Source organism: Eubalaena glacialis, chromosome 10 (genome assembly GCF_028564815.1).
Source record: "Eubalaena glacialis isolate mEubGla1 chromosome 10, mEubGla1.1.hap2.+ XY, whole genome shotgun sequence".
NCBI lineage: Eukaryota > Metazoa > Chordata > Mammalia > Artiodactyla > Balaenidae > Eubalaena > Eubalaena glacialis.
Genome location: NC_083725.1, coordinates 15,548,984 through 15,576,311, shown reverse-complemented (window position 1 = coordinate 15,576,311; position 27,328 = coordinate 15,548,984). Strand labels below are relative to the sequence as shown.

Genomic DNA, 27,328 nt, shown 5'->3' with positions numbered 1-27,328 from the left:
GATGAAATGCCAAATAGTCTCCTAAATTCCAGGCCACTTGGGTGGTGTTTTGACACTCATTCTCAAAGTCCTAGGTTTACATTTGATCATGTTTACGTTACTCCAATCAGTCCATAGACCTTTTGTCAGGGTTTCTATATTTTCTCCCTTTGGGTTGGCATGCAGTCATGAGGGAAACCAGAAAGAATCCGGATGGAATCATTAAACTCATCATCATTAATGGAAAGACAACTTGAAGGGCAAGCTCTCCTGATAGCTTTCAGTCAATTTGTCTCATAGTCAGAAAACAGCTATTTTTACCTATCACCAACTGTATGGTGATATGGAAAACTGTATGGAAAACACAGACCCTGAATGGGGCCCAGGGGAAGGGGAGGTTGTGTGTGGGAAGTGAGTAGTGAGATACGGTTGTATGTCCCAGAATCATGTTCCTGCAAGGAACTGAGGGGATAGTGGAGGCTTAGAGCTAAAAAGAACCTCAGCAATGACCCAGTCCATCCCTTTCACCTTACACATTAAGAAACAAAGGCTCAAAGAAGTAAAGTGAGCAACAGCCTTCAGAGAAGAACCCAGGGCACCCTGAAGCTTAGTTTAGGGTCCTTTCCACTCTACCACCTGCATTTTTTAAATGAATTATTTAGAAAGCTAAAACAGACATATTAGGAGACAACCTCAATAAATTTCAGGGTTCGGTGACATTCAGATTTTGCCAAAACACTAAAAACTGCCTGAGCCATAGAGGTATTCAAATATTTGCAGAGGCTAGTTTAACCAGCTCTAGTGTTCCCTGGGGCACACTTCCCTTGTTTATGTTTCTTAATTAAAAAGCTGACAACAAGAAAGTATAAAGATAGGTCATAGGGTCCACATAGGCACAAATTCAACCCTTGATCATTCATTCCTGGTTGAGCAATACTTAATGAGTGTCTGCTATGCATCAGGCAGCATGCCAGGTGCTGGGAATCCACACAAGGTCTCTGCTCCCTCAGAGCTTAGAGTATAGCAGGGAAGACAGTGTATTAAAGTAGTAATTACATTAAAGTGTGTTGAGTGTTAAAACTGAGGAAATTCAGGATTCTATGGATTTATCCCTGGACACTAATTCAAGCTGTGTCTTCTGTTATCAGTATATTTCTGGGCTCTTTTTATAGCATCATTTGAGTTCCCCAAACACAAATTCTTTTCGATAAAACATTTAAAGCAACATTTACCTGCTGGTGTGCCATAAATTGTGTGAACATCTGCAAGAGAATTACGAGGTAAATTAGCGTTTTATAGGAGGACAAATTATTTTGGATTATATACGTCTGATAAATTTAGTACCATTTGACAGTACAGGTCACCTGAAAAATAATTTGACGTATCTTGAAACTTTAGGCTTCCAGGTTTTCACAGTAATTCTTAACGGGTTTTGTCTGCAAAACCGACCCCTCTGATCATTTTCAGAACTCTGGAAGGCTCTACCAATTCAGACAAGGATCTTAACGAATCCTATCCATTTTTAAAGGGCCAGCTCAGGGCGCTGCTCCACCAAACGTTTTCATAGCCTGCGTACATCTTTTGCCCCTCCTCTCTGTTATAGATTCCGCATTTATATAGGATTTAGCACATCATCTTTTCAATATTAACTGTGTGTGTATATATATATATATATATATATATATATATATATATATATATATATATATATGTCTTCCCCGAAACTGGATGGATCTCTAAGGAAAAGACTGTCTCTCCATCCCCCTATAGTATCACCTTAAGAGGCGGTCATCCAAAATCCGTACATTCATCATAGAAACAAAAATTCCACCCATAAATGTAAGGGACTGCCTCATTAACCTTGGGGCCCTATTTCCCTCCCACTGGCAGCAATCTGGTTTATTCCATAGGGTGGAGAAGGAAGCCAGGTTGGCGGGGCGGGAAGGGAATGGCGTCAGTGCGAGGTCACAGCACATTGTCCCGAATGCCATCTCCACACTACGGTGACATGAACCCAGGACTGAGGGATGCAGTCGGAGGAAAGATAGAGGCCCAAGTCGCGCAGACTACATGCAAAACGAGAGCAGGATAGAGAACAAAGCGTGGAACCTTGCGGGGCGTGGCAGGACACCTGGGCGCCGGCAGCGAGCTCCCGCAGAAGGAAAGTGAGGAGAGGCGAGCCGAGCCAAGGCCTGGCAGGATGGGGCGGGACTTCCGGAAGCCATTTGCCTGAGTGGCAGGGGAACCGGAAGTGGGGGCGCTGCAGCGGGTGCTGAGGCTGGAGGAGGGACGCGCCGGAGCGGGGCCGCCGGGACTGAGCGAGCGACAGACGCGCGACCCGCCGACGCCGCAGCCGCTTGGGGCCCGCACGGACCCTGTGCCTGAGTGAGTGCATTCCGGGGCTCGGGGAACCGGTGGCTTAGAGGTGGGGGTTGGAAGAGGCTGCGATTTGTTATTGTGAGAGGCCCGCGACCTCCCCTCCCCCACCCTGCCGGCCCCTCCCCCGCGCCACCCCTCCCCCCCGACCCTTGGGGTGCCTCCGCGCTCGCCCCTTCTCGGCTGGCCCGGCGTGGGTTCCCCGGCCGCCCGCTCTGCCCCCCGCACCTCCAGGCCGCTCGCCGCCTCCCTCGGAGCCTTTCCCCTGTACCCCACCCCCAAACCTGCTGCCTCCTCGGCCGCCCAGCCGCCCCGCCTCTTCCCGCGGCCGAGCACCGTGGCGGGGCGCGCCGCCCGGCCCGATCCGGCCCTGCCCGCCCCCCGGAGCAGGCCGCCCTGCATCCCCCGCTACCCCGGCCCGAGGCTCGCCGCCTCCAGCCCCATTTCCAGCCACGCTTCTGCTTCGGGTCTCGGCTGTTGCCTTTCCCTCCTCCCCGAGGTTGAACCTCTGACCCTTTTCTCGCCTTTCCTCTGTCTGAGAGGCCGTTGGCGCGGGCTCAGACCAGTTACTGTTTTTTTTGACGGAGCACTTTTTCCCACCCGTCAGAAACTTCTCCGTTACCTCCTCTAATATATTCAAAAATCCATTGGCTGTCACGACTTAGAAGGGCTTATTTCTTAGAGGGCTGTCCAGTCCAGCACCTCATTTTAGAGATGAGGCCCAGCGAGGCTGGTGATTTGCCCAAGGTCAACCAACTAGTTAAACCTACCAATGGACAGGCTTTCTCAGGTGCTTTTTACCTGGTCCATGTCCATGTACCAGATCAGGATCTTCTGGCCTTGAGGTTTGTGAGGTACCCGTTGCACGGTGACTCACTATTCTTTCCATATCTCCCAGGCCAGCGTTGCTTTTCATAATGTGTATACAAACCTTAAGAAAACCAAACACATGAAGCTTTGGCCTCTTTTTAGAGCTTACCCATGGAGAAAGGGAAGACCACCTGGACCCACCCTAAGGCCTCATTTCGTACAGCTTTAAATGGGGGGGGGGTCATGTTGGGGGAGTGGTAAAGGTATGGAGAAAACACGGGGTATTGCCCCCTTGAGCATCTGAATACGCCTTTGCCTTGGATATGCCTTGTGTCTTTGGATTCTTCTCCTGGGCACATTGTTCTGATATAAAGGTTGCCTCCTTGTGTGGGAGCAGGGGAGGAGTATGAAATCATTGTGCTTTAATGTGTTGGCTTGGGCATTTGATAATAAATTCTGAATGTGCTGGAACCCCGGGACCCATCCACCAGCCCACTGAGGCAGGGTACTAGGGATGAGGCCTGCCTTGGCCTTTAGAATAACCCTGCCAGCTCCATCTGAAACAAAATGAAGAGTCTGAGGTCAGAGTGGAAACATTCTAAATCTTTTAATTCTTAGTGCAACTTTCCCCCTCCATCTGTTTCCTGGTTAAACTAAAGAAACATCCAGCTCAGCTTGAGTATTTATAATTCTTTGTTGTTGGAACTGGTTTTTGATTAGACACACACTACACCACGCTGGTATAAGCATTTGGAAATTCTGGTGTTAAGACTGTCATAGTCGGAGTTAAGTAGAGAAGACAGAAAATGCAGGAAAATTGGGAAATGCTGTGCAAGTCACTTACTCCTCATCTTCCCAGAGAACTCATTTTAGTGGACAGTTAAAGCTTCCCTGGAAGAGTATGTCTCCTGATAAATTAATTTCTTCGGACCTTTATCTCCATTCTGTTGGGTTTTTCTAACTGAACATGCTGTTTGTGACCTCAGAAGTTAATGACTTGCTGCACAGAGGCGATTATTATGAATCAGTGAGGTGAGATGGGAGTCAAATCCCTCTCTGTTGCTACTTTTTCTGTTGTTACTAATTACAGCATTCTGAATACTTCTGTGCCACGATACTGCTCTCTACATGAGGCAGGAAACCCCAAATCACTCAGATTTTTGTGACCCACCACAGGCTGTTCTCTGGATGGCTCCTGATTGATTATTCATTTTTATTATAAACAGTACACAGTTTTTTTTATCTAACTCCCGAATTATTTGAATCCCCTAAATGCATAGTCCCCAGCTTGGTTCTTCTTTTTTTCTTTCTTTTTTTCTTTCTTTCTTTTTTTTTTTTTTTAATCCTTTGGCCTCACTGCATGGCATGTGGGATCTTAGTTCCCTGACCAGGGATTGAACCCACGCCCCCTGTGCGGAGTCTTAGCCACTGGATTGTCAGAGAAGTCCCTCTAGTTTGGTTCTTAAAGAGGAGATTATGTGGATTTGCCCCTCAGTTTTTTTTTTTTTTTTTTTTTTTTTAACCGCTGTTTAAAAATGTTACCAAGCCATAGGCACAGGTAAAACTGAAAGCTACCTTGTATTGTAAGATTTTGATTTGGCAAAATAATCCAAAATCCAAGTGTCTGAAGGCACAAAGAAACAAATTTTGCTCAGAGGAGGAAGGAGGATGACCTTGTATTCATAGTTAAAGAAGAAAAAGACTAGCTAATTGGGAATATTGTGCTAAATTCTCTCAGTTTAACCTGCCTAGTAACTTGAGATAAGTGACATTTTGTTCCTCAGTTTCTCTGTCCCTGTAGCTTTTTCATTTTGCTCATGACAGAATTTCGGACTGAGATGAAAGTGTTTTGCTCAGGGTATCAGAATGCCATTAAATTTGGGTAGTAGTAATAGGATATATAAGTAAATTAGAATTTATCATTGTTTCATGCAGTCTTTTCTATATAGAGCCTAATGCCCTTTGCTCAAGAGTAATAGGTTTTGGAGGGTAGTATATCACCCTGAGTTCAAATCCCAGCTCTCCCTATCATGGAGCAGTTTCCTTAAATCTCCCTGAGCTTCAGTTTTACTTAAATAACAAAGCTCCTAGCACAGTGTCTTGTAAATAGTAAGTTCTTAATAAATCTTTATTGCAGTTATTATTTTTTGATCAGTTGTTTACCTGTTGGAGAAACTCTAAAAATCCATGTCTGTAAATTGAATCATAGATCTAAAGAGATCTTACAGTTTATATAGACCACTGGTCTTGAAAGTAGAGTATGTGTGCTGCCCTGGGATGCATAAGGAGATCCATTGGAATATAGGAAAATATTTAGAACCTCTTTTTACATTCATTTTTTTTACATAAAAAAGGAAAAAATTACGAATATTTAATATACAGGTTAACAGCAATTCACATCTAATTTATAAATATACATATATTGAGCAACATTTCAAAAAGATTCTAAAACATTAAAAAATGTTTGAATCCCGCTAATCTGGGCCAGTCTTTACTCATATGCTTTAGTTCACTTTATGCTTTTCTAGTAGGTGTTCACCTAGTCTCTGCGGCCCCATGGGAAGAATCTGCCTTGAGAGACAGGTCATGTCATTTGCAGTTCTGTTTGTTAGAAATTTGTCTCACTGTACATTGTATCTACTGGCCTTGTCTTCCTATTTGGGGACATGCAGAATAAGCCTAAAGTCCCTTGCTAGTAATCTTCAAATACTTTGACAGCTATTTGTCCCGTGATTTCCTCTTCCCCAACCAGTTTTTCTACAGATTATAAACATACCTGTTTCTTTCAACTATTTCTGATATGACAGGTTTTCTAATTTCTCACCATCTTGGCTCCTTTCCTTGAAACACCCTCTGGTTTGTCAAAATTCTTAAGTTTTTCAACATAATCTGAACATGGTGTTCCAAGAACTGAAATGTAGTTGGAGTGCCTGCATTGTGTCTTTAAGTGTTGAGGGATGAATTTGGATACATTTTATTATGGAGGCACCTCATATGTACAGTTTTTTGTTTTGTTTTTTTTAATTTTGAATTTTTTTCTCTTTATTAATTTTATTTATTCATTTATTTTGGCTGTGTTGGGTCTTCGTTGCTGCATGCAGGCTTTCTCTAGTTGCTGCGAGCGGGGGGACTACTCTTCATTGCAGTGCGCGGGCTTCTCATTGCGGTGGCTTCTCTTGTTGTGGAGCACGGGCTCTCGGAGCACGGGCTTCAGTAGTTGTGGCACATGGGCTCAGTAGTTGTGGCTCGTGGGCTCTAGAGTGCAGGCTCAGTAGTTGTGGTGCATGGGCTTAGTTGCTCCGCGGCATGTGGGATCTTCCCGGACCAGGGCTCGAACTCATGTCCCCTACATTGGCAGGCGGATTCTTAACCACTGCGCCACCAGGGAAGCCCATATGTACAGTTTTGTCATCCTTGTTCTTTTAACAATCACCAGGAAAAATGGTTTCAATTACATAATCACACAGTGAGAGGGGGGCAGATTATTTTTCTCCTTTTTAGTAGTGATCGCTCAGTTAACCCTGTGTCAGTTAACTTTTGCCTCAAAAATACCTAACATGTTAAGAGTTTCTCCAGGTGGGAATATAAATGAGAAATGGTTGGGTTTTTAAAATCTATTTTAGGGCTTCCCTGGTGGCGCAGTGGTTGAGAGTCTGCCTGCCGATGCAGGGGACACGGGTTCGAGCCCTGGTCTGGGAGGGTCCCACATGCCGCGGAGCAACTAGGCCCGTGAGCCACAACTGCTGAGCCTGCGCGTCTGGAGCCTGTGCTCCGCAACAAGAGAGGCCGCGATAGTGAGAGGCCCGCGCACCATGATGAAGAGTGGCCCCCACTTGCCGCAACTAGAGAAAACCCTCGCACAGCAACGAAGACCCAACACAACCAAAAATATAAATAAATAAATTTTAAAAAAAAATCTATTTTAAAAGTTAGGAAATAGATTTTTTCAATTAGTGAGTGGAAAATGGAGCTGTTTTGTTGCTGTATTTCTTTACATTATATATCTAATTTTGAAATCGAGAAAATGGGAAAAGTTGCTCCTTGTTGGTCTTAAGGACAATAGAGCTTTTTGATCAGCGGGGAAGAAAGTTACTTACTAAAATTAAAATGATTATTAAGTGCCATATCAGATTTAACCTGAATAGCCAGACTTGAATCAAGAATTGAACGTAGACCCCAAGAAACTTTTATATAGAAGATTTAGAATGTTTTATTGGCTAAAAACAAAAAGTTTCTGTGTGGCTATTTGTTTTAACCCTGTAATCCTTTTTTTTTTTTTTCTTTTATGTATCTTCTGATTTTTCCACACTTTTCTTAGACAGTGAAACTCCAAACAGATATCATAGTCTGATTGGAACTATATAGGTTCATCTTGCAGTTCTTCCTGATTCTTGCATTTTACATTGATGTTTTTAGCTCCGTGTGGTATGTCGTAAGTCTTTTGGGTGAAATGGTTAGATATAGGTCCCCTTTAGGGAGTCAGCGTGAACTGGTTTGTGATCAGTGGGCCAGATGTGACGTAATTGGGGTCAGACAAACCTCATTTCAGTCACTGAACAAAGTACCTAAATTATCTGATCCTCGTTTTCTTCATTTTGCAGTACTTCTGTGAGGATCGGAGGTGGTATGTATAAAGCATAGAGTAGATAGTCCTTCATAGGTAGTTATTATTTTCTGATAGTTGCAAATTTTAGTAATCTAAAGAAATATACACAGGTTGTGAATGATATTTTACATCTTTAGTCAGATATAGGCTTAACCCTGAGCCCAATTTTTTTTAGACCTAGTAGTGTTAAAATTGTTTGCTTCTTTAATTTATTTTTCATGAAGGTTTGCTTTCATGTTTAGGGCTTGTTACTTTTTGAGCCTCAAAAACTACTACCTTGGTAATCCAGGGTGTTTTGTTTACTCAGTGAATACTTATTAAAAGACTATAACTCAGTCCTCTTTCTGAGAAAGTTTAGTTGTATTTGAGGATGGCAAAGGAAGGAAATAGTACGGCCTTTTTTTCTATAAGCCACAAAACCCCAGCTTTTTCTCTTTCATCATCCTTTGCATTTTCCAAGTAACCTCTTGAGCCTAGTGTCTCTAGTATGTATTCTCCAGAGTTGGTTGAAAACAGTCTGGTTTCTTACTTGTCTTTCTAGAAGATTAGCATTTCTAATTTTCCTGAATTTCACTTATTCCTTCTTCTCCACTATCAGATGCCATATTTAGGTTTGTCATTAATCAAATGTTTTTTAGTGGATACCTGTCAAAAATAAAAATACCTAGTAAACATTTGTAAAAAACCAATGCCAGGGACTTCCCTAGTGGGCTAGCGGTTATTAACACTCTGCTGCGCTCCCACTGCAGGGGACACGGGTTTGATCCCTGGTCATGGAACTCGATCCAGCATGCTGCGGGGCACTGCCAAAAAAATAAAAAAATAAAAATAATAATAAATAATAAAAATGAAAAAACCACTGCCAAAGCCCACAACTAGTTTTGTCATCATCTGTAATACAGGTATTTGTGTGATGTTTAGTGATCACTGGATTCTAATCGGTGCTGTACTAATTCTTAAGTGTGTAACTCTAGCAGCCTAAAAGGCTCTAATGTAGATGTCATTGAACTTGAAGGGTTTAATTCCTTGTCATTTGGTTCTTACAATAACATGTATTTATGAAAAATTAATATAGGTGTAAGGTATATACTGATGTAATGCATTGTTCCTGAATGATATTCAAACCTGTCTGGAAGTTTAGTAGTGCTAGATATTTATGGGACTTAGGCAGTCATGTCCTGGACCTCGTCTCTGCTGAAAATAAACTCCAGTTGCATCGTTTCTAGGCAAAACCCAATGAAATTTATTTAATTCTTATTCTTATTTAAAACCTGACATGTAATATTTAAGTAAGTGGTAACAAAGAAACATTCCTGTCAGTGAACAAAACCTAACATAGACATTTTTTTCCTCAGGTGTAGAATGAGCCAAGGAGACTCAAACCCAGCAGCCATTCCACATGCAGCGGAAGATATTCAAGGAGATGACAGATGGATGTCTCAGGTAAAAGGAGGTGCACATGCATTATTCACATAGATGAGTCTCTTCAATTTTTAGAGTCTTTTAACCAGAGCTACAATGGGGTGTTTTTAATGGTCAACAAGAATTGATTACTGTAAATAAAAATCTAATGTTAGAGATGTCATTCCTAATCACCATGTGATGTTGGAACTGAGGAATATTTTGAGAGCATGGGCATTGCGTACGGTTAATTTTAGTAGATGACAGTGTCTTTACAGTATTCTTTCTTTAAGCTTTTTTAAATTTTGAAGTAATTTCAAAATTATACAAATATTACAAACACTTTAGAAGGAACCTCCTATATCCTTCATCTAGACTTGCAACTTGTTAACATTTTGCCACATCTGCCTAATCATTCTGTCTGTATCTGTTTGTACTATTTACCAACTTACAGTTTTTTCTGAATCATTTGAAAGTATGTTGCAGTCATCACAATGCCCCTTTACCCCTAAATATTTGAGTGTGTTTTTTGAAAACAAGAACTTTTTCTTACATAACTACAATACAGTTATTAAAATCAGGAAATTTAACACTGATATTACACTGTTACCTAATCCAAAAACCATATTCCGATTTCTGTAGTTGTCCCAGTAGTGTTCTTTATTTCAATTTTCTTCCCAGTCTAGGATCACACGTTGCATTTGGTTGTCGTTTCTCTTCATTCTCCTTTAATCAGAAACATTTCTTAGCCTTTGTTTTTCATGACCTTGACCATTTGGAATAGTATAGGCCATTTATTTTGTGAAATGTCCCTCTCTTTTCTCATAATCAAGATTCACATTATACATTTTTGGCAGGAGTATCAGGGAAGTGATGTCTTCAGTGCATCACATAGAAGGCATGTGATGTTGATTTGTCTCATTGATGATAGTAGCTTTGATCACTTGGTTAAGATGGTGTTGGCCTAAACCAATTCTATTTCATTATAATATGGTCTCACAGGTTCTTATTTTAGTCAAGTGGGTTATAATCCACTCTAATTTTGAAACTCATTGTCCAAGGTTTAGCAAGTGGGAATCCCTTCAGGCTCTGGCCCCTTTGCCCTCTCAGTATGTCCCATTGTTTTTTTTAACACTTTTTTTCTTTTCAGTATTTGTAGCTTGCTTTTAATAAGTGTTGTCACTTAACAATAACTATATTTAACCTTTATCTGTTTCCAACCGTATTACCTTTATTTTTAATATAGATTACTTTATTAATTTTACTTTTTTTTTTTTTTTAAAGCAACACAAGTGGACTTTTTATTTCGTTTTTTAAGGGAACGCTATTTATTTATTTATTTCGGCTGTGTTGGGTCTTCGTTTCTGTGCGAGGGCTTTCTCTAGTTGCGACGAGCGGGGGCCACTCTTCATCGCGGTGCGCGGGCCTCTCACTGTCACGGCCTCTCTTGTTGGGGAGCACAAGCTCCAGACGTGCAGGCTCAGTAGTTGTGGCTCACGGGCCTAGTTGCTCCGCGGCATGTGGGATCTTCCCAGCCCAGGGCTCGAACCCGTGTCCCCTGCGTTGGCAGGCAGATTCTCAACCGCTGCGCCACCAGGGAAGCCCTGTATTACCTTTTTTTTGCCCCTTATTACCTTTTGAACTGACAAGTTCTATATGATTTTAAGTCCCCAGAGTTTCCTGTTTTAGTATTTAGTGATTCTCTTTATACTCTTCATAGTTGTATTCTCTTTCTGTTTTGGTCATCTCAGACTTAAAAATCAGTCTTTCAACTAGCTTATTTTGAGTGGTAGTTTTTTGTTTTTTGGGTTTTTTTAATTTTTTAATTTATTTATTTATGGCTGTGTTGGGTCTTCGTTTCTGTGCGAGGGCTTTCTCTAGTTGCAGCAAGTGGGGGCCACTCTTCATCGCGGTGCGCGGGCCTCTCATTATCGCGGCCTTTCTTGTTGCGGAGCACAGGCTCCAGACGCACAGGCTCAGTAGTTGTGGCTCACGGGCCTAGTTGCTCCGCGGCATGTGCGATCTTCCCAGACCAGGGCTCGAGCCCGTGTCCCCTGCATTGGCAGGCAGATTCTCAACCACTGCGCCACCAGGGAAGCCCTGAGTGGTAGTTTTTTATTTTGACTGCTCTGCTATGGATCAGTTACGTGATTATTCTTTCTTAATCGTCCTCATTTGTTTATATCTTTAAAAAAAATTATGAAATATTTTGAGCATCTGTGTATTTGCTACTCACCCTAAAAAAATAAAACATTGCTAAAAGAATTGCTGTTCCCTGTATACCCCTCATTGATCACGTTTCTTTCTCTTTCCTACCTCCCCACCCCCAAGCCAGTAATTTCATGTATTTACATACTACATATATAATCTCTAAACACTATAGTTAGTATTTTTGCACTTTTTAAAAATTAATTAATTTATTTATTTATATTTGGCTGTGTTGGGTCTTCATTGCTGCATGCGGGCTTTCTCTAGTTGCGGTGAGCGGGAGCTACTCTTCGTTGCGGTGTGCAGACTTCTTCTCATTGTGGTGGCTTCTCGTTGCGGAGCGTGGGCTCTAGGTGCGCAGGCTTCAGTAGTTGTGGCACACAGGCTCAGTAGGTGTGGCTTGCGGGCTCTGGAGCGCAGGCTCAGTAGTTGTGGCACATGGGCTTAGTTGCTCCGCGGCATGTGGGGTCTTCCCAGACCAGGGCTCGAACCTGTGTCCCCTGCATGGCAGGTGGATCCTTAACCACTGCGCCACCAAGGAAGTCCCTTTTTGCACGTTTTTAAACTGTAAATAGTATCTTTCTGAGTATATTTTTTTCTGCAGTAATCATACATATTAAAAATATAGCTGTAGTTTATTCATTTTTTTCTCTTCAAGTAGTATTCAGTTATTTTATATGAAAATACCACAGTGTGTTGTCTGTTATCTCATTGATGGGCATTTAGGTCATTTATAAGTTTACTAAAAGTAGTAACTAAGACTAGATGCCTTTGTTGTTTCTGTCGTAAATTAGAAGACTTTAAATGATTAGCACTGACTGGGAAAAAATTAGTCAAATGGAAGAAAAACAGATATGAATATTTAAATGTTTTTTAAAACTTGTATAATATGGAAGGACTAACTTATATTAAAATATGTTATATACCCAGATCTTGGTTTTTAAATACAGTTCTCCAATGAAAGGAACCAGGGTTCCTTGGAGAAATGATTGATTCTGTAGCTGGAGCAAAGAAAATAAAAATATGGGCCTATAGCATCTTGTAGCGCAAGAAACTACTCAAAAAAGAAAAGGAAAAAAAAAAAGATGGACGGCAGGAATATCACTGAAGTGATGGGTCCCCAGTGCATCACATAGAATACATGTGGTATTGGTTTGTCTCATTGATGATACTAACTTTGACCACCTAAAAGACCTGAAAGAGCTCCCAGAGTGCAAAGTTGAACATTTTGAGCAGTGTAACAAATGATGGTATTACTGGTTTATAACTGAAAGAATAAAATAAGTGTTCATTAATCCATTCTGCTATAAATAAATGAGTGGATGAATAAATAAATAGGGGAGAAGGGCTAAATCTTCCTTACAGAATAATTTTAATTAATAAATGTAGAAGTAAGGAGGGAAAAGAAAATCATGGATTTTAGTAGTAATAATTAATTAATGTAATTATATTATATTATACTATACATTATATATAATAATTAATGTAGTAATAATTACTGTAGGCAAGATCCATTGATGAATACTAACATTAGTGGACACAACTTTAAGGAGAAACGGTATATTTGCCTAGCCTTAGAGTATCTCCCTGTAAATTACTTTGGTTTTTACATACGCCCACATATTTTTTGATACCCCTCCCTCTAGGAGTTGGAGCTGAATTTAGTGTCTTGCTTCTAACATATAGAGTATGGAAGGGAAAATAATAACTTGATAGTGGAGAAAACTGGCAAACACCACCTTACCCAAATGATCAATATTAACATCACCAATAATAAGTCATGTTCCCTGATATGATACAACAAGGGCACATCACCTCTGTGGTAGTCTTCCCCAAAAATCCATAACCTCACCCTATTCATGGGAAAACATCAGACAGACCCAAATTGAGGGACTGTCTACAGAACACCTTACCGCAACTAAATGTGTCAGGTCATGAAAGACAAGGAAAGACCAAGAGACTGTCCCATATTGGAAGAGTTAAAGGAGATGTATAGATTAAATGCAATGTGATGTCCTGATTGATTCAGGAAATGGGCATTAGTGGAAAAATTAGTGAGATCTGAATGAACTTTATTTTAGTTGATAGTATTCCCTAATGTTAATTTCTTAGGTTTGACAAATGTACCATGCTTATATAAGATGCTAACATTGAGGGCTTTTCTGGTGGCGCAGCGGTTAAGAATCTGCCTGCCAATGCAGGGGACACAAATTCGAGCCCTGGTCCAGGAAGATCCCACATGGCTGCGGAGCAACTAAGCCCGTGCGCCACAACTACTGAGCCTGTTCTCTAGAGCCTGCGAGCCACAACTACTGAGCCTGCATGCTACAACTAATGAAGCCTGTGTGCCTAGAGCCCGTGCTCCCCAACAAGAGAAGCCACTGCAATGGGAAGCCCACGCACCACAGTGAAGAGTAGTCCCCGCTCACTGCAACTAGAGAAAGCCCGCGCACAGCAACAAAGACCCAACGCAGCCAAAAATAAATAAATAAAAAGTAAATAAAATTAAAAAAAAAAAAATCCTTACACCTGAAAGTTCTGTTTTTTAAAATAAAGTAAAATAAAAGATGCTAACATTGAAAGAAGCTGAGTTAGGGGTATATGCAAATACTCTACAATCTTTGCAGGTCTTCTGTAGATAAATTATTTAGAAACAAAACATTAAAAGAAAAGCAGTCATGATTAAAACAAGTATTGAAGTGATACTCAATACTACTCACGGAGTATTGCTAAAATATCTGTCCCTATTCTAGACTTAAGTACCACATATCAAGAAGTACCTGGAACAGTTGAACATGTCCACCACCACCACAGGAATGCAGTCAACAAAATCCAGACTATGGGAGAGTCTATAGGTCAGACAGTCATATTCCTTAAAAAAAAGTTTGGGAGGTGGTTGCATAGGGAGGAGGAACCTATAGATTAAAAGGGATTTAAGAGACAAATTGTCTGGATCCTGATTTTAAAAAACAAATCATAAAATAAAATTTTGTGACATTGAATTTGAACACTCACTAGTTATTTGTTGCTATTAAAGGATTACTATTAATTTTAGAGGCATAGAACTGGTATTGTCGTTATATATTTTTTTAATCTTTTAAGAGCTACATGTTGAAATATTTATACATGAAATGCTATATCCTCAGTTTGCTTCAAAATAATCTAAGAATGGGGTGGGGCAGTAGTTTCTGGAATGTTGAAATAATAGTGACCGTAAGTTAGATGATTGCTGTATCTGGTGATAGATACACAGAGATCCATTGTGTTATTCTCTCTGTTTTCCTGTATGCTTGATATTTTCCATAATCGTAAATTTTTTTTAAGGGTGATATTAAAAGACTTGACTGTAGACAAATTTAATAACAATTCGTATCAAAACATTAACCACCTAAAGAAGGCTTAGCAGCAGACTGACAGAAATATTTGCAGTAAATATTACAGATGAAGCACTGATATTTTTTGTTGTATTAATAAAAATATCCTCAAATATACCGGATAAGTGTCTCAATGAGCATGACAGGAGCTTTAACTTTTTGTTTCCAAAAAGTACAGATTAAAACAATGGGAAAAGAAAGGAGGGAGAGAAAAATATTAATAACCCGTGCAGGTGCAAGTATAGTAAAATGAGTTCTGATACATTGCTGGTGTCAGAATAGATATAGCCAGTAGCCATTTTGTTAGTAATTTGGAAGTATTTCCAAGATCCATGCAAGTGTTAATCCCCTTTGCCCTAAAAATTCCCAACCTGTAAAAGAAAATGTGTGTGTGTGTGTAAGTGTCTTCATCTCAGTCAATAGGAGGCTTCTGGCAAATCTGTCATTAGGAAGGATAAAGAGCTAAAAAAAATGAATGTGCCACTGGATGCATCCAGTAGGATATTAAGGGGTGTTAAAAATTATGGTTATAGGGAATTCCCTGGCGGTCCGGTGGTTCGGACTCCGTGCTCTCACTGCCGAGGGCCCGGGTTCAGTCCCGGTTGGGGAACTCAGATCCCGCAAGCTGTGTGGCGCTGCCAAATAAATAAATAAATGAAGATTTTTTTTTTTAAATTACACGATAAAATTTTTTAAAAAAATTATAGTTATGAAAATCATGTAGCTACATAGAAAAATATTTCTAATGTTAATGCATTTATAATGGCTGTTCTTTATTGAGTACCTACTGGGTGGCAGCCAGAAGCTGGGCCCCTTTTATAGAACTCTCATCTTCACAACTCTAAAACAGAGTTGCCAGCAGATGGGTAAAACAAAACTCTGGGTTATGTACTTGCTTAAGGTCACTGCACTAGAAAGTAGATAAGCTAGACTTCGAACATAGGTTTTTCTGTCCCCAAAGCTATTGTGCCTTAAGGAGATATACATAACGTTTCAACTGTGTTGCGGGGGGATGTGAAAAAATAATGAGAAAAAAATACCCTAAAATGTTAATAGGTACTGGGTTAAAATGGTAGGATTATAGATGTTTTGCTTTGATCTTTTCTGTTTTTCCAAGCTCATTGCAACTACTTTTATACTTAAAAAGAAAATTTAGAGCACTTAAACCTTTAGAACAGCACAGCTTAAATTCCATGACATTCTTTAAACGTAAGCTGTTTTGTTGGTATTGAGAGGTAGTTGGCACTTTAGCATACACAGTAGAGAGATGACGTGATGTGAAAGAGCACCTACTCAAAACTAGCTAAAGTTTTATTCTTGCTCATCTTATCCCTTCAGTTTAAAAATACTTATTGAAACAATAGTAATTTTTAAAAATTGTTTACACAAGACATGGACCCAAGAGAAAAGAAAAAGTTATCCCAAATCCTGTCACTGTAAAAGAGATGTCTTAATCAATTGTCAAATTATTTCCAGAAATATTTTTGTATTTTCACCAATAGCAGTGAAATATCTCAGTTTCACCACAGTGTCATCTGCTCTTGTATTATCAGCAGAAATACCTAAATAGTAACTCCATCTTAATTAATTCCTAGGGGAAGTATAATTGAATGTAGAGTTTGAGAAAAAGAAACAGTATTCAGACCTTTCCGTAGAACTGGGTTAGAGACCTGCTAAAGCATCATGTTAATTTGTTTCAGGGATGAATATAAAAATTGAAGCTATGTCCTTCAGTTTAGCATCAATGGGTGAAATCTTTTTAAAGGTGTCTTATGCCTTAAGAGCAAAGAGAAGCGTGCCAGGGCTAGGTCACCCCTGCTTAGAAACTTGAATTAGACTGAAAAAGCCTGAGTCCCAGTTTGCCAACATCTCACATTTAGAGGTTAGCAGACATTTTCAAAGGCCATATTAAAATCATCCAAATGAAGTGCATGCCTTTTGATTGGATCCTAGTTCAAAAAATAGATACATATAATACTTTTGGAACAATTGTGAAGACTAAATGTTAGATTTTACGGGATTATTGTTTATTTTCTTAGATGTGATAATAGTTCTGTGGTTTTATAGGAGACTGTCCTTATGCTTAGGAGATGCATGCAGAATATTTAAAGGTGAAGAATCACAATGTTTGCAGCTTACCCTCAAATGATTCAGCAAACACACACAGATAAAGCAAATGTGGGAAAATGTTATTGTTGAATGTAGGTGAGTGTGTACAGGTGTTCATTATATTACATCAGCTCTAAGTATATCTGAAATTTTCTTTAAAAGAGTTGGAGGAAAAGGTAAGCTTTTAAAAAGACATGAACGCATTTTTCTGTTCTGGTTTTCAGAAGGGCCGAGGAGTTAATAGCAGATTGAGAGGAATCAGCTTTAGGGACAGACCAAATAGAATGTTTAACAACAGAGTAACTGGTTGGACGACTGTTCTGTCTAGGCCAAGAAATCTCACAGGGAAAAATGCCAGTTTCTGATTGTTCTTTCTTCTTCACACCAGCACAACAGATTTGTCCTGGACTGCAAAGACAAAGAGCCGGATGTCCTGTTCGTGGGGGACTCCATGGTGCAGTTGATGCAGCAGTATGAGGTAAGGTGCAGGGGTGAGGGTGGTCCTTGGCTGCTCATGTCAACACATTCATTGATAACAGACTTGCATTCATTCCACTCTAGTTCAGAGTAGAAGGGAAATCAGACCTACCTGATGGGATTCTTTGTGCCATCAAGCATGATGAGACAAAGGAAAAAATACAACATTATTTATAACTAAGCTCCCTTTTTTGCCTTGGGTTCCAAGAAGCTTCACATTATGTTTGTTTGTTTATATTTGTCCTAGTCATGATTTTCAATTCTTATTTGTATTTTACTATTTTCTTATTTGTATTTGCTCATTTAGGTTTGTCTTAGTCATGATTCTCAGTTCTTATTATTTGTGTTTACCATTTTTATATTTTATATATTTTTGTAGTGAACTGTTTTGAATCTTTTTGAGGTTAGGCATTCTCCCAAGGGAAACTTAAAAGAAAAGATAGCTTTATATCTTTTTGGCTCAAGCACTCTAAATTTTTTCATATCATGTTTCTACTTCACCCTATTCCTTTAAATGGTTGAATAAAGGGAAAGGAGAGTTTATTGAGTTGACAGCTTAATTATAAATGTTGGTACCTAAGTGGCATCAGGTTGAGCTGTGACTTAGGTCTTGAGCTGAGATCTAAAGCTGCACTGAAAACTGAGTTACACAATGGCAATGGCATCTTCAAAGCCCTTTCAGCAGTTGGTAGAATACCACTTGGAGTGTTACATTTGAATACAGAAAAGGGAAACTTATTTCAGATGCCTCACAACACATTGCAATTGAGGGATTTTATTTCCCACTAATTTCAGCTTAAATAAATCAAGTTTTTCTCTTTTCAGATATGGCGAGAGCTTTTTTCCCCACTTCATGCACTGAATTTTGGAATTGGGGGAGATACAACAAGACATGTTTTATGGAGACTAAAGAATGGAGAACTGGAGAATATTAAACCTAAGGTGAAATGAAACTTATTATTATTATTTTTTTAAAGAATGTCCTTAATCTTGAGTCTTTTGCAGATAGTTAAATTGTCAGAAACTGGTAGTAAAAAAAAAAATTGCTTCTTTAAAATGTTATTTCACTGTTGTTCTTTGCTTCTTGCCCCTTTAAGTTAAATGATATTGTTTAAGAACATTCCACATACATGCTTAATTAAGAATCAATGTATTGCTTGCTTGGTTTGTACTTGTAATTGTTATAATTATCTTCTGCTGTAGGAAGAGATTTGATGCTAATAAGATATGCTATTCTGTTGACCTGAGGCAGTATGAGGGGGAAAGTGCTCAGAGGTGGGCCGTGGGAGCAGGGCTATGATTCACTTGAGGAGGTAATTTTGGATCCATTTAAACATATAAACAGATTGGTAATCAAGGCCTCCCAAGTTCTTCTGAAGAAAATTTGAAGCAGATGTGAACAAATGTTCAGCCCGAACATGTACCCAGTGCCTTATAGCATTATCAACATCCTGAGTTGGCACACTGCATATAAATTTTTTCAACCCCAAACAATAAAAAGAAAACAAAGCTGAGCCATTGATAACAGTCGCTGTAGTTGAAAGTATTTTATTTTTGCCTTTCTAACAGAAAAACTCATGCATATTCCTTTCTTTTGTGACAGGTGGAAATTACTTTGGGTTACATAGTAAGATGTATGTCTCTAGGTGATAGCCACCTTGTAAAATTATTTTTTTAAAGAGAAAAACTTTGAAAAACTATATCCAGCCTCCACCCCACTGATTCTTTTCCTTGAGTAGAACTGTGTATTTATACCCACTACACTCCCTTGGGTTCTTTTATTTTTATTTTTTCTAGAAGGTACTTTTACTAAGGGAGTCTTATGATGTTGCAAGTCTTTTCCCCCATGTTTCTTAGATTTCACTTTTTTTTTTTCTTTTTTGACTTGCAGTGGTTTTATTTTTATACAGTTGAATTTATTATCTTTTTTGTATAGCTTCTGGATTTTAAGAGATTAGCTTCCAACTCCACATAAAAGAATTTTCTTATCTCTTCCTAGTACAGTTTTCCCACTTAAGTGTTTTTCTGTTTGGAATTTATCCTGATGTATATGAGGCATACATTAATATTTTAAGATGGCTGCCCTGTTGAAGTTACCAATACCATTTGAGAAGTTCATCTTTCCTTCTTTGATTTTTTAAAAAATTTATTTATTGTATTTATTTATTTTTGGCTGTGTTGGGTCTTCGTTGCAGCAGGTGGGCTTTCTCTAGTTGCGGCGAGCGGGGACTACTCTTTATTGCGATGCACGGGCTTCTCATTGCGGTGGCTTCTCTTGTTGCAGAGCGCAGGCTCTAGGCGCGCGGGCTTCAGTAGTTGTGGCTCGTGGGCTCTAGAGCACAGGCTCAGTAGTCATGGTGCATGGCCTTAGTTGCTCCGCGGCATGTGGGATCTTCCCAGACCAGGGCTCAAACCCGTGTCCCCCGCATTGGCAGGCGGATTCTCAACCAGTGCGCCACCAGGGAAACCCCTCCTTCTTTGATTTTTGAAATAAGATTTTCAACTAACTAGTGGACATTCCTGAGTATTTATCTTTTTTCTCTTTTTCTTCCTTCCCTCAATTATAGGTCATTGTTGTCTGGGTAGGAACAAACAACCATGAAAATACAGCAGAGGAAGTAGCAGGTGGAATCGAGGCCATCGTACAACTTATCAACACAAGGCAGCCACAGGCCAAAATCATTGTATTGGTATGTGGTCTTTGGGTGGGTGGAGACCTTGGTATCATTAGGTAAGGTGAGGAGTCTTTGTAGAAATGTGATCACTCATGAATATAGAGAATCTTTAGGTTGGAAGCAGTTTATCATGCTCCCGAGAAGCTGTTCTCTGATATGTCCCATCGTCTTATTGGTCTCATTTCCTAGAACAGCTGTGGGGTCATCTTTTTTCTGCTCATCCTTGTTTAGAAGTGGAAATCCTCTTTGTTGCCTCAGGTTGCCTTAATTTTTTTTTTTTCCCCTTGACTATCTTCTGATAATTTTTTAAGTTGCATATGAGACTTCTCCTAGTTCCTGAGTCTCTTTTTATTAGACCTTAGTTTGGATTAGCCTAGATGTGTTGTTTTGTTCCATTGTTAATATGGTAAAGGTGGTGTATTTATCAGAATCTCTGAATTCTTTAAAATATCAGAGATTCCATCAGGAAGAAAATGGGTACTTCATAGTCTTACCACTAACAGGAAATGCTACCCTTTGTAGAATTAAAGCATTGTCTTCATGGTCTCAGGGATAAACAGCTGTCTATTTCAGTGTTAAAGTTTACCTGTAGATATTCTTAACCCAGCTAAAAATGTATGTTTTTGAGAAATCTGACATGTATTCAGTTCTTTAATGAGATATAGTGTTAATAAGGTAGTCATTTATTCAACAAACATGTGAGAATCACGATGTACAAGGCACTATCCTAGGTCCCGAGCATACAAAAATGAGTAAGACAGTTCCTCTCAAGGAGCTGGTGGATGGACACAGCAATATAAACAGAATTATTATACTGTATGCTAAGGGGAGAACAGGGTATATTTTAGACATAAAAATTGACATCTGAGTTTAGTTTTAAAGAATTCATTGGTTTCCAGACAAATAGAGAAATGAAAGAAGAGAAGGTATTACAGAGAAGAATGAGAGAGAGAGAAAGGGAGGGAGGAAGAAAGGAAGGAAATGATCAAAGGCTTGTACATGTATGTGTTTGTTGGGTGAGTGAAGGAGGGTGCTAGAAGAATTTTAGGGTTATCATAGGAATAAAGTTCAAGTCTGGGATAGTTAGAGAGAGGCCACAGCCAGGTCCCATGTTAGGAGTTTGGATATTATCATATAACAGGGTTCTGGGGAGCCAGGTCTTATTTTTTTATTACATGGTATTTAATTAATTTGTTTATGTATTTATTTATATCCTGCATTATTCCAGAAAAGACTATATTGTGGTTAAGAGTCCATCTCTTAAGTACAGTGGGTGGTACATTGTAGTTGGCTTAGGACATATTTGTTGCATGAATGTTGCTGAGTAAATCCTCCATAAATATTCTTTGTTTCAACGAGACTTTTGAATTTGATATATAGTGGTGTTATCTACAATACTAAAACATTGGAAATAACCTAAATAATCAACCCCATGGGGGAATGATTACACAAGTCATTGAATATAATAGCACTAATCATATGACAATTAGGAGGACTGTGTGAAAACAGAATTTATGATGCATTTAAGTGAACAGTCCGAATACTAAACGGTATGTATATTATATTTAGAATTGCTTGAAAGTAAATATGCAAATTGGAAAAGGAAATAAAATTAAAATAGTTGTTACATGGTAAAGGAATTAGTGTAATTTTTTTGTCTTCTTTAAAATAATATTTTAACAATTATCAGTTATTATAGAGAAAAAATCACATGGCATACCCTTGATACTCATTTATTAAGGAAAATGTTATGCAAGTACGTAAGCTATTTTTCTTATCCTTGCTTGACAATCCCAATAGGTATGGCGCCCTGCTCTTGAGGCTTAATCCTTTTTTATGGCTTTAATTACTATGGTATTCTTTGAAAGTCAGAATAACATACGTATTTATTGGTCACTGGCCATCCTTCCTGGTTGCTCATTATATCTCAACCAAGCTTTGATGTGCCAGCGCTGAGGGCTGCTTTTCTTTGTTAACTATTAGATGCAGAGCCTTATACTTTTAACAGTTATATAAACTAGGGTTTAGGATTGACCTTGTCTTCACTTGACAAGGATGAAAGGAGATGGATTGGGGTAGCATATTCATAATTCTCTATAGTTCTCTTTGGAACTTTACAGTCACACAGTAAGTTAATAATCGAGGTCCAACGTTTTGCTGAAAAAATTTAAAGCAGACATGAATAAGCGCTTACTTTGGGCATAAAAATTTTTCTCATTTTTTTAGTAGAACGCCTACAGAAAACCCGTTTTTATGAAATAAGACCTCTTATCATACCCTGTAGGAGAAACAGGTGACAACATTTTTGCCTAAATAACGATAACTTGCTGTGTGGCATCATTAACTATAAACCAACTAAAAGGTTGGGGATTTCTAACAATTTTATAATTGGATCAGTTATCTGTATAAAGGCGATTTCTAGTTTGAGATGATAAAACCTTGCACTTGCCATATAAGAGCTGGCTTTTATTTACTATAGTAGAAGGACAGACATGTGATTTATCTGAAAATTATATTAGATCATTAACAAATAAGTTAAAAATGAATTTAGAACACATCTCTGTTTTATACTACCAGATATTATGTGGCTCTGATTCATCAAGACAGCGTTTGTTCCAAGTCCATTTCTCGTGTGTTCTAGTGTAGGTTCCATGTGGCATTAATGAATAGATGTGTATTTGAGCTAGATTATTCTAGCTATGTGGTGGACTATATGGAGGATAAATTGAAGAGGTAATACCACTGGAGGTAGGAAGACCAGTCAGGAGGTTTTACATTAATTGAGGTGAATATTGATAAGTTCCCTAGCCATAGCAGTGTCTATAGTCAGAAAAAAGAATGGATTGGAAAAATACTTAGGATGTAAAAGCTGAGTGATTTAATGATGAATAGATAAGGTACATGGGATGAGAGACTCAGGGATGTTGGAATGATCAGTTGACACAGAGAATGTAGAAGGAACATAGTCTGTGGGGGAGATGATGAATGGGTTTTTGGACGTGTTAAGTTGGGTGTGCCTCAGGAGCATTCAAGTTTGGTTCTATACCTGGACGTTCAGTACACAGTTCTGAAGCTCCAGGAAGAGATCAGGGCTAAAGTGTGTAGGGTGGAGAGAGTACTGGGCCGAGGACAAAACCCTGAAGAATACCAGCAGTTAAGGGACAGGAGGAGGAGGAGGAACTCAGGAAGAAACCTAGGAGGAATAGTCAGAGAACTTTCATTAAGACTGGTCTAGTCCAGTGTTTCAGAAATCAAAGGTATAACAAGTGCCAAGTAGAGAGTTCCAGGGATATTTGAAATCACAAGTAAGTAGGAAAAAACAGTGAGTCTTCTCATCTTATATTCTTCTCTGCTCTTCCCCAGGGTTTGTTACCTCGAGGTGAGAAGCCCAACCCTTTGAGGCAAAAGAATGCCAAGGTGAACCAGCTCCTCAAGGTTTCCCTGCCGAAACTTGCCAATGTTCAGCTCCTGGATACAGATGGGGGCTTCGTGCACTCGGACGGTGCCATCTCCTGTCACGACATGTTTGATTTTCTGCATCTCACAGGAGGGGGCTACGCAAAGATTTGCAAACCCCTCCATGAACTGATCATGCAATTGTTGGAGGAAACACCTGAGGAAAAACAAACCACCATTGCCTGACTGGCTCCCATCAGTGTTAATAGCATCCCAGCTTCCTCAGATCAGTTATATCACTGGCACTACAGAATCCTTCTCTTTCTTAAGGCACTTTGCATTGTAGAATGTTCCTGGATGTTCATATCTAGTGTTTGAAGGGGAGGAGGGATTTAAACTGGTCCTGTACATAGAAGGTTTGTTTGACACAGGAGAAAAATTAGCCAAGGAAGATGGTTGTTTAAATTCATTGGAAACCAGAAGGGGACTTTTTAGTTGTATGTGTGACACATTCATTGACTTATCACTGTTTTTCCTAGGACAACATCAAGCCTAAGTACTGAACAAAATGAAGATTCTTTCCTTGGCCTTTCTTTTTATGGATTATGTCATATATAATAATAATTAGAATAACACCTTCTTGGCTTTAAAACAGATGTTTTTCCAGTTTTTAAAGTTCATAATTTAGCCTTTTGTTTTTTTATTTTGCTTTACTCATACGTATTCTCAATGTTATAGCAACATATAACATCAGATTGAACGTGCTTCTCATTCAGATATGGGAGATGCTATGGTTACAGGTGAATTTGTTCCACTCTGTTAATCTTTCCCATGCTTAGCAGTGAAAAATAGGTTTTGCCCCATTTGGGGGACTCAGTGGAGGGTATTATTTTTATGCTGCTGAATATCATGTCTGTAATAGACCCATGCATGCAGCCTTTCCTCTATTCCCCCTCATCCCCTCTTTTTTTTGGTGGGAGGGGTCCTTGTTAACATTACAAGCTTTTAACACGTTTTTGACCTAGGAGCTCTGTTGCTGGAAGTATAAATCCCCAGCCAGTTACTCTCATGATGATATTACTGATGTGTAATTCATTCTTGTGTGGTGGTCTGTGCTATAGAGTCTGTGTAGTGCTATCCATATTCAGAGTTCTGGTTTGTTTTGTTTTGTTTTTCCCTTAAAACCTGTTACAGTTTTCCTTCTTTTGGGGGGGGAAAAAAAATCAGAACTCTGTTTCCCACTCCATAAGCCCTGACTTTATTTCAAGTTTTGTAGTATTTTAAGGTGTATATTTTATTTTATTTTTATTGGCTTAGTTTTTAAATTATTATTAGTCCAGAAAAATTTGGCCTCTTCTCATGGGGAAATGGTGAAACTGCTCTTCCAAATAGACATTCTGCTTGATCCCACTGTTTTAGTAAAAAAGAACTAGTAAAAAAGAACTTCGTTTAACCTCCAGGATTTCTCCTTAATACATCTTCATCTGAGAATTTCTTTCAAGAGAGCTCTTTATAATCTTAATGGTTTGTTGAGCTACAAGACCTGCCATTTTAAAAATAATAGGACAACAGGTGGTTTATTGTTTAATATACCTATGGAATATGTACAAACTGGATTTACAAACAAATACTTTAAACTGGACCAGGTGGATATTGAAGTAACGCATCAAAATGTGCTCTGCAGTGATTCTGCTTAACGTTCAAGTTCAGTAACTAAGGCATATGTTTCTTTCTCTGCTTGCAAGGCACATGGCATTTCTTTTGTGTGCTGGAGGGGGATTTGTGGTTTGTGCTAAGAGCTGCTTCTGACTGAAAGGGATAGAACTTGGGCTGATTTTTTTTTTTTTTTTTTTTTCCTCGTTGAGGCTTTTTCTGGGAATTTTGTTTTTTGGTTTTTTTGTCTTTAAAAACAAAAACAAAAACAAAAACTTTCCTGAATGTATCATGTCTTCATTAACAACTGAAAATATATGTGGTGTTTACTAAACTTGTTTACTATATTAAATTTTCCTTTTTATTTTTAGTAGCCCAGGTTCTTGAGTTTTTCAAGACAGATTTTTTTTTCTTAGCTGAGGTATAGTTCTAGGGAGGAGATTTAATTAAGCCACAATTTTGTGTGTGAAAAGACAGTTTCCTATCCAGGTCTTTTTCTGTTGTCAGAGGGAAGGAGTATGGTCCAAACAAACCCCATTAGGTTACTCCTGCAGCATGTGCTTTTAGCTTCTCTCTTGACTAAGGATCAAATATCCCTTTGTGAGCTGGCCTTCAGCTCCTTTGCTTCTGTGTATAAACCTTGGATGTTAACTACATTTTATATTTACCAGAGCTATTTGAGCAATAGTATTTGAACCACTAGCCTTTTAAATAAAAGTCTGCCCCGTTGCTAATGTGCAGATACTGAGTCCACTTTCATTTCTTGCCAGCTTTCTTTGCACTGCTTTAGGCAAAAAGTGTTCATCTGTTTTTCTTTGATTGACACCCCAGTTTGTTGCAGTGACAGAACTTAATGCTTAATCTTTGGATTTCATATATATATATATATGAGAAATATATACACACACACATATACATGAAGTTTAATGCACTATCCAAGTGAAATGTCCTACTTGTGCTTGTGATTAAGGGGCCAACTTTCTAGGCAGCCAGCAGAGGTGTTAATTCTGTTTGTCTCCCAGCAAACTTTCATTCCTTTGCCCACCCATTCCCACTACACTAGATGGCAGCTGGTGATGGCACAATAAAGATTTCTGCAGTCCCGTCTTGAATGTGGCAGGTTGAAGATGTACTGCCAAGGGTGATCTAGGGCATGTTGTTTTGCTGCCCACATATTCTAGACTGCCATGGGCAGTGCTCTGGCTACCACCATGAGTCGATTTGGACATCTGTCTAAGCCTGAATTTTTTGTCAAAAACCTTAACCCAACAAAACAAATCTTGAGTAGCTCATGCCCTGCTCTTAGGAATTCTGTCGTTGTTTAAAAATAATGTTCAACTTTCTTTATCTTTTTTATTTGTTTAACCTAGTCACTGTTTACAGTTGTATGCTAAAGCCTGAAATATTGTCTGTGCTGTGGTATATGAGCATTGCCAATTTTATATTTATTGCAGCGAAGAAGAAACTAAAGATATATGAAAATGAGGAGCCTGGCTGTGCTCCTGAATCTGTGGGGTGCATGTGGGAGAAGTGAGTTGGGATCTCTTGAAAGGAGGCTTTTTGGGGTGGGGTCTCCCAGGCTTCTCCTTGGTGTTCCTGCTTGGGGATCACTGCTGCTAGTTGACTGGACCTCCCCAACGGAAGTTTGTGTTTCCGCTTTGGCAAAGTTTCATTGACTAGTAGAACTCATTCTGTTTTAGTGCATATTTCAATATAAATGTAAACATTTCACTCAAACTTGCTGTCTTTCTGTCTCCTTTATCATAGTTTGAATTCCAATGAAGAGAGAAGGGATGGTTTCTTTTCCTACCTTATCACAAGCAAATTGGATACTTAGATCATCCTGCTGCTTTTCTGTTGCACTGAATGTACCAAGCTGACCCTCATCGCTTATCTCCTTGGGGGTGCAGAATGGCAGGGTAGGATGAGCAGATAGAAGGAATCCTAAGTAGATAAATGGAAATATTGTCAAGCGAAATGTTTCAGATTTGTTAATAGTATCTGGTAGTTAAAAACAGAATTAAGTCATTAGATTGACCTCTTGACCCTTTTTCCTAATTTCAGATCTTTAGAATTTTATTCACGTTAATTGTCCCAATTTCTACAGTTTCTCCATTCCTCATGCTAATAATCACCAGTTCTTCTTTTTTACACTTTGGAATATTTCTTTCTACTGTTACCCCCAGCTTGAACTTAAGTGCCTCAAATTAATTGGAGTGTTCTGAGTTCCTGTGTCATCTAGGGAGAAAAGCTTCAGGATAACA

The 27,328-nt window shown here is 39.1% G+C and overlaps 1 protein-coding gene across 1 annotated transcript; it reads left to right on the top strand.

The window, feature by feature from the left end:
• Window positions 1–2,224: 2,224 nt before the first annotated feature.
• PAFAH1B2 (platelet activating factor acetylhydrolase 1b catalytic subunit 2) lies at window positions 2,225–26,801 on the top strand. Its single transcript, XM_061202495.1, has 6 exons — window positions 2,225–2,364; window positions 9,127–9,214; window positions 17,252–17,341; window positions 18,166–18,282; window positions 19,908–20,030; window positions 23,379–26,801. The coding sequence occupies exons 2-6, from the start codon at window positions 9,134–9,136 to the stop codon at window positions 23,655–23,657; spliced, it is 690 nt and encodes a 229-aa protein (XP_061058478.1). The 5' UTR covers window positions 2,225–2,364; window positions 9,127–9,133; the 3' UTR covers window positions 23,658–26,801.
• The last annotated feature ends 527 nt before the right edge of the window (window positions 26,802–27,328 follow it).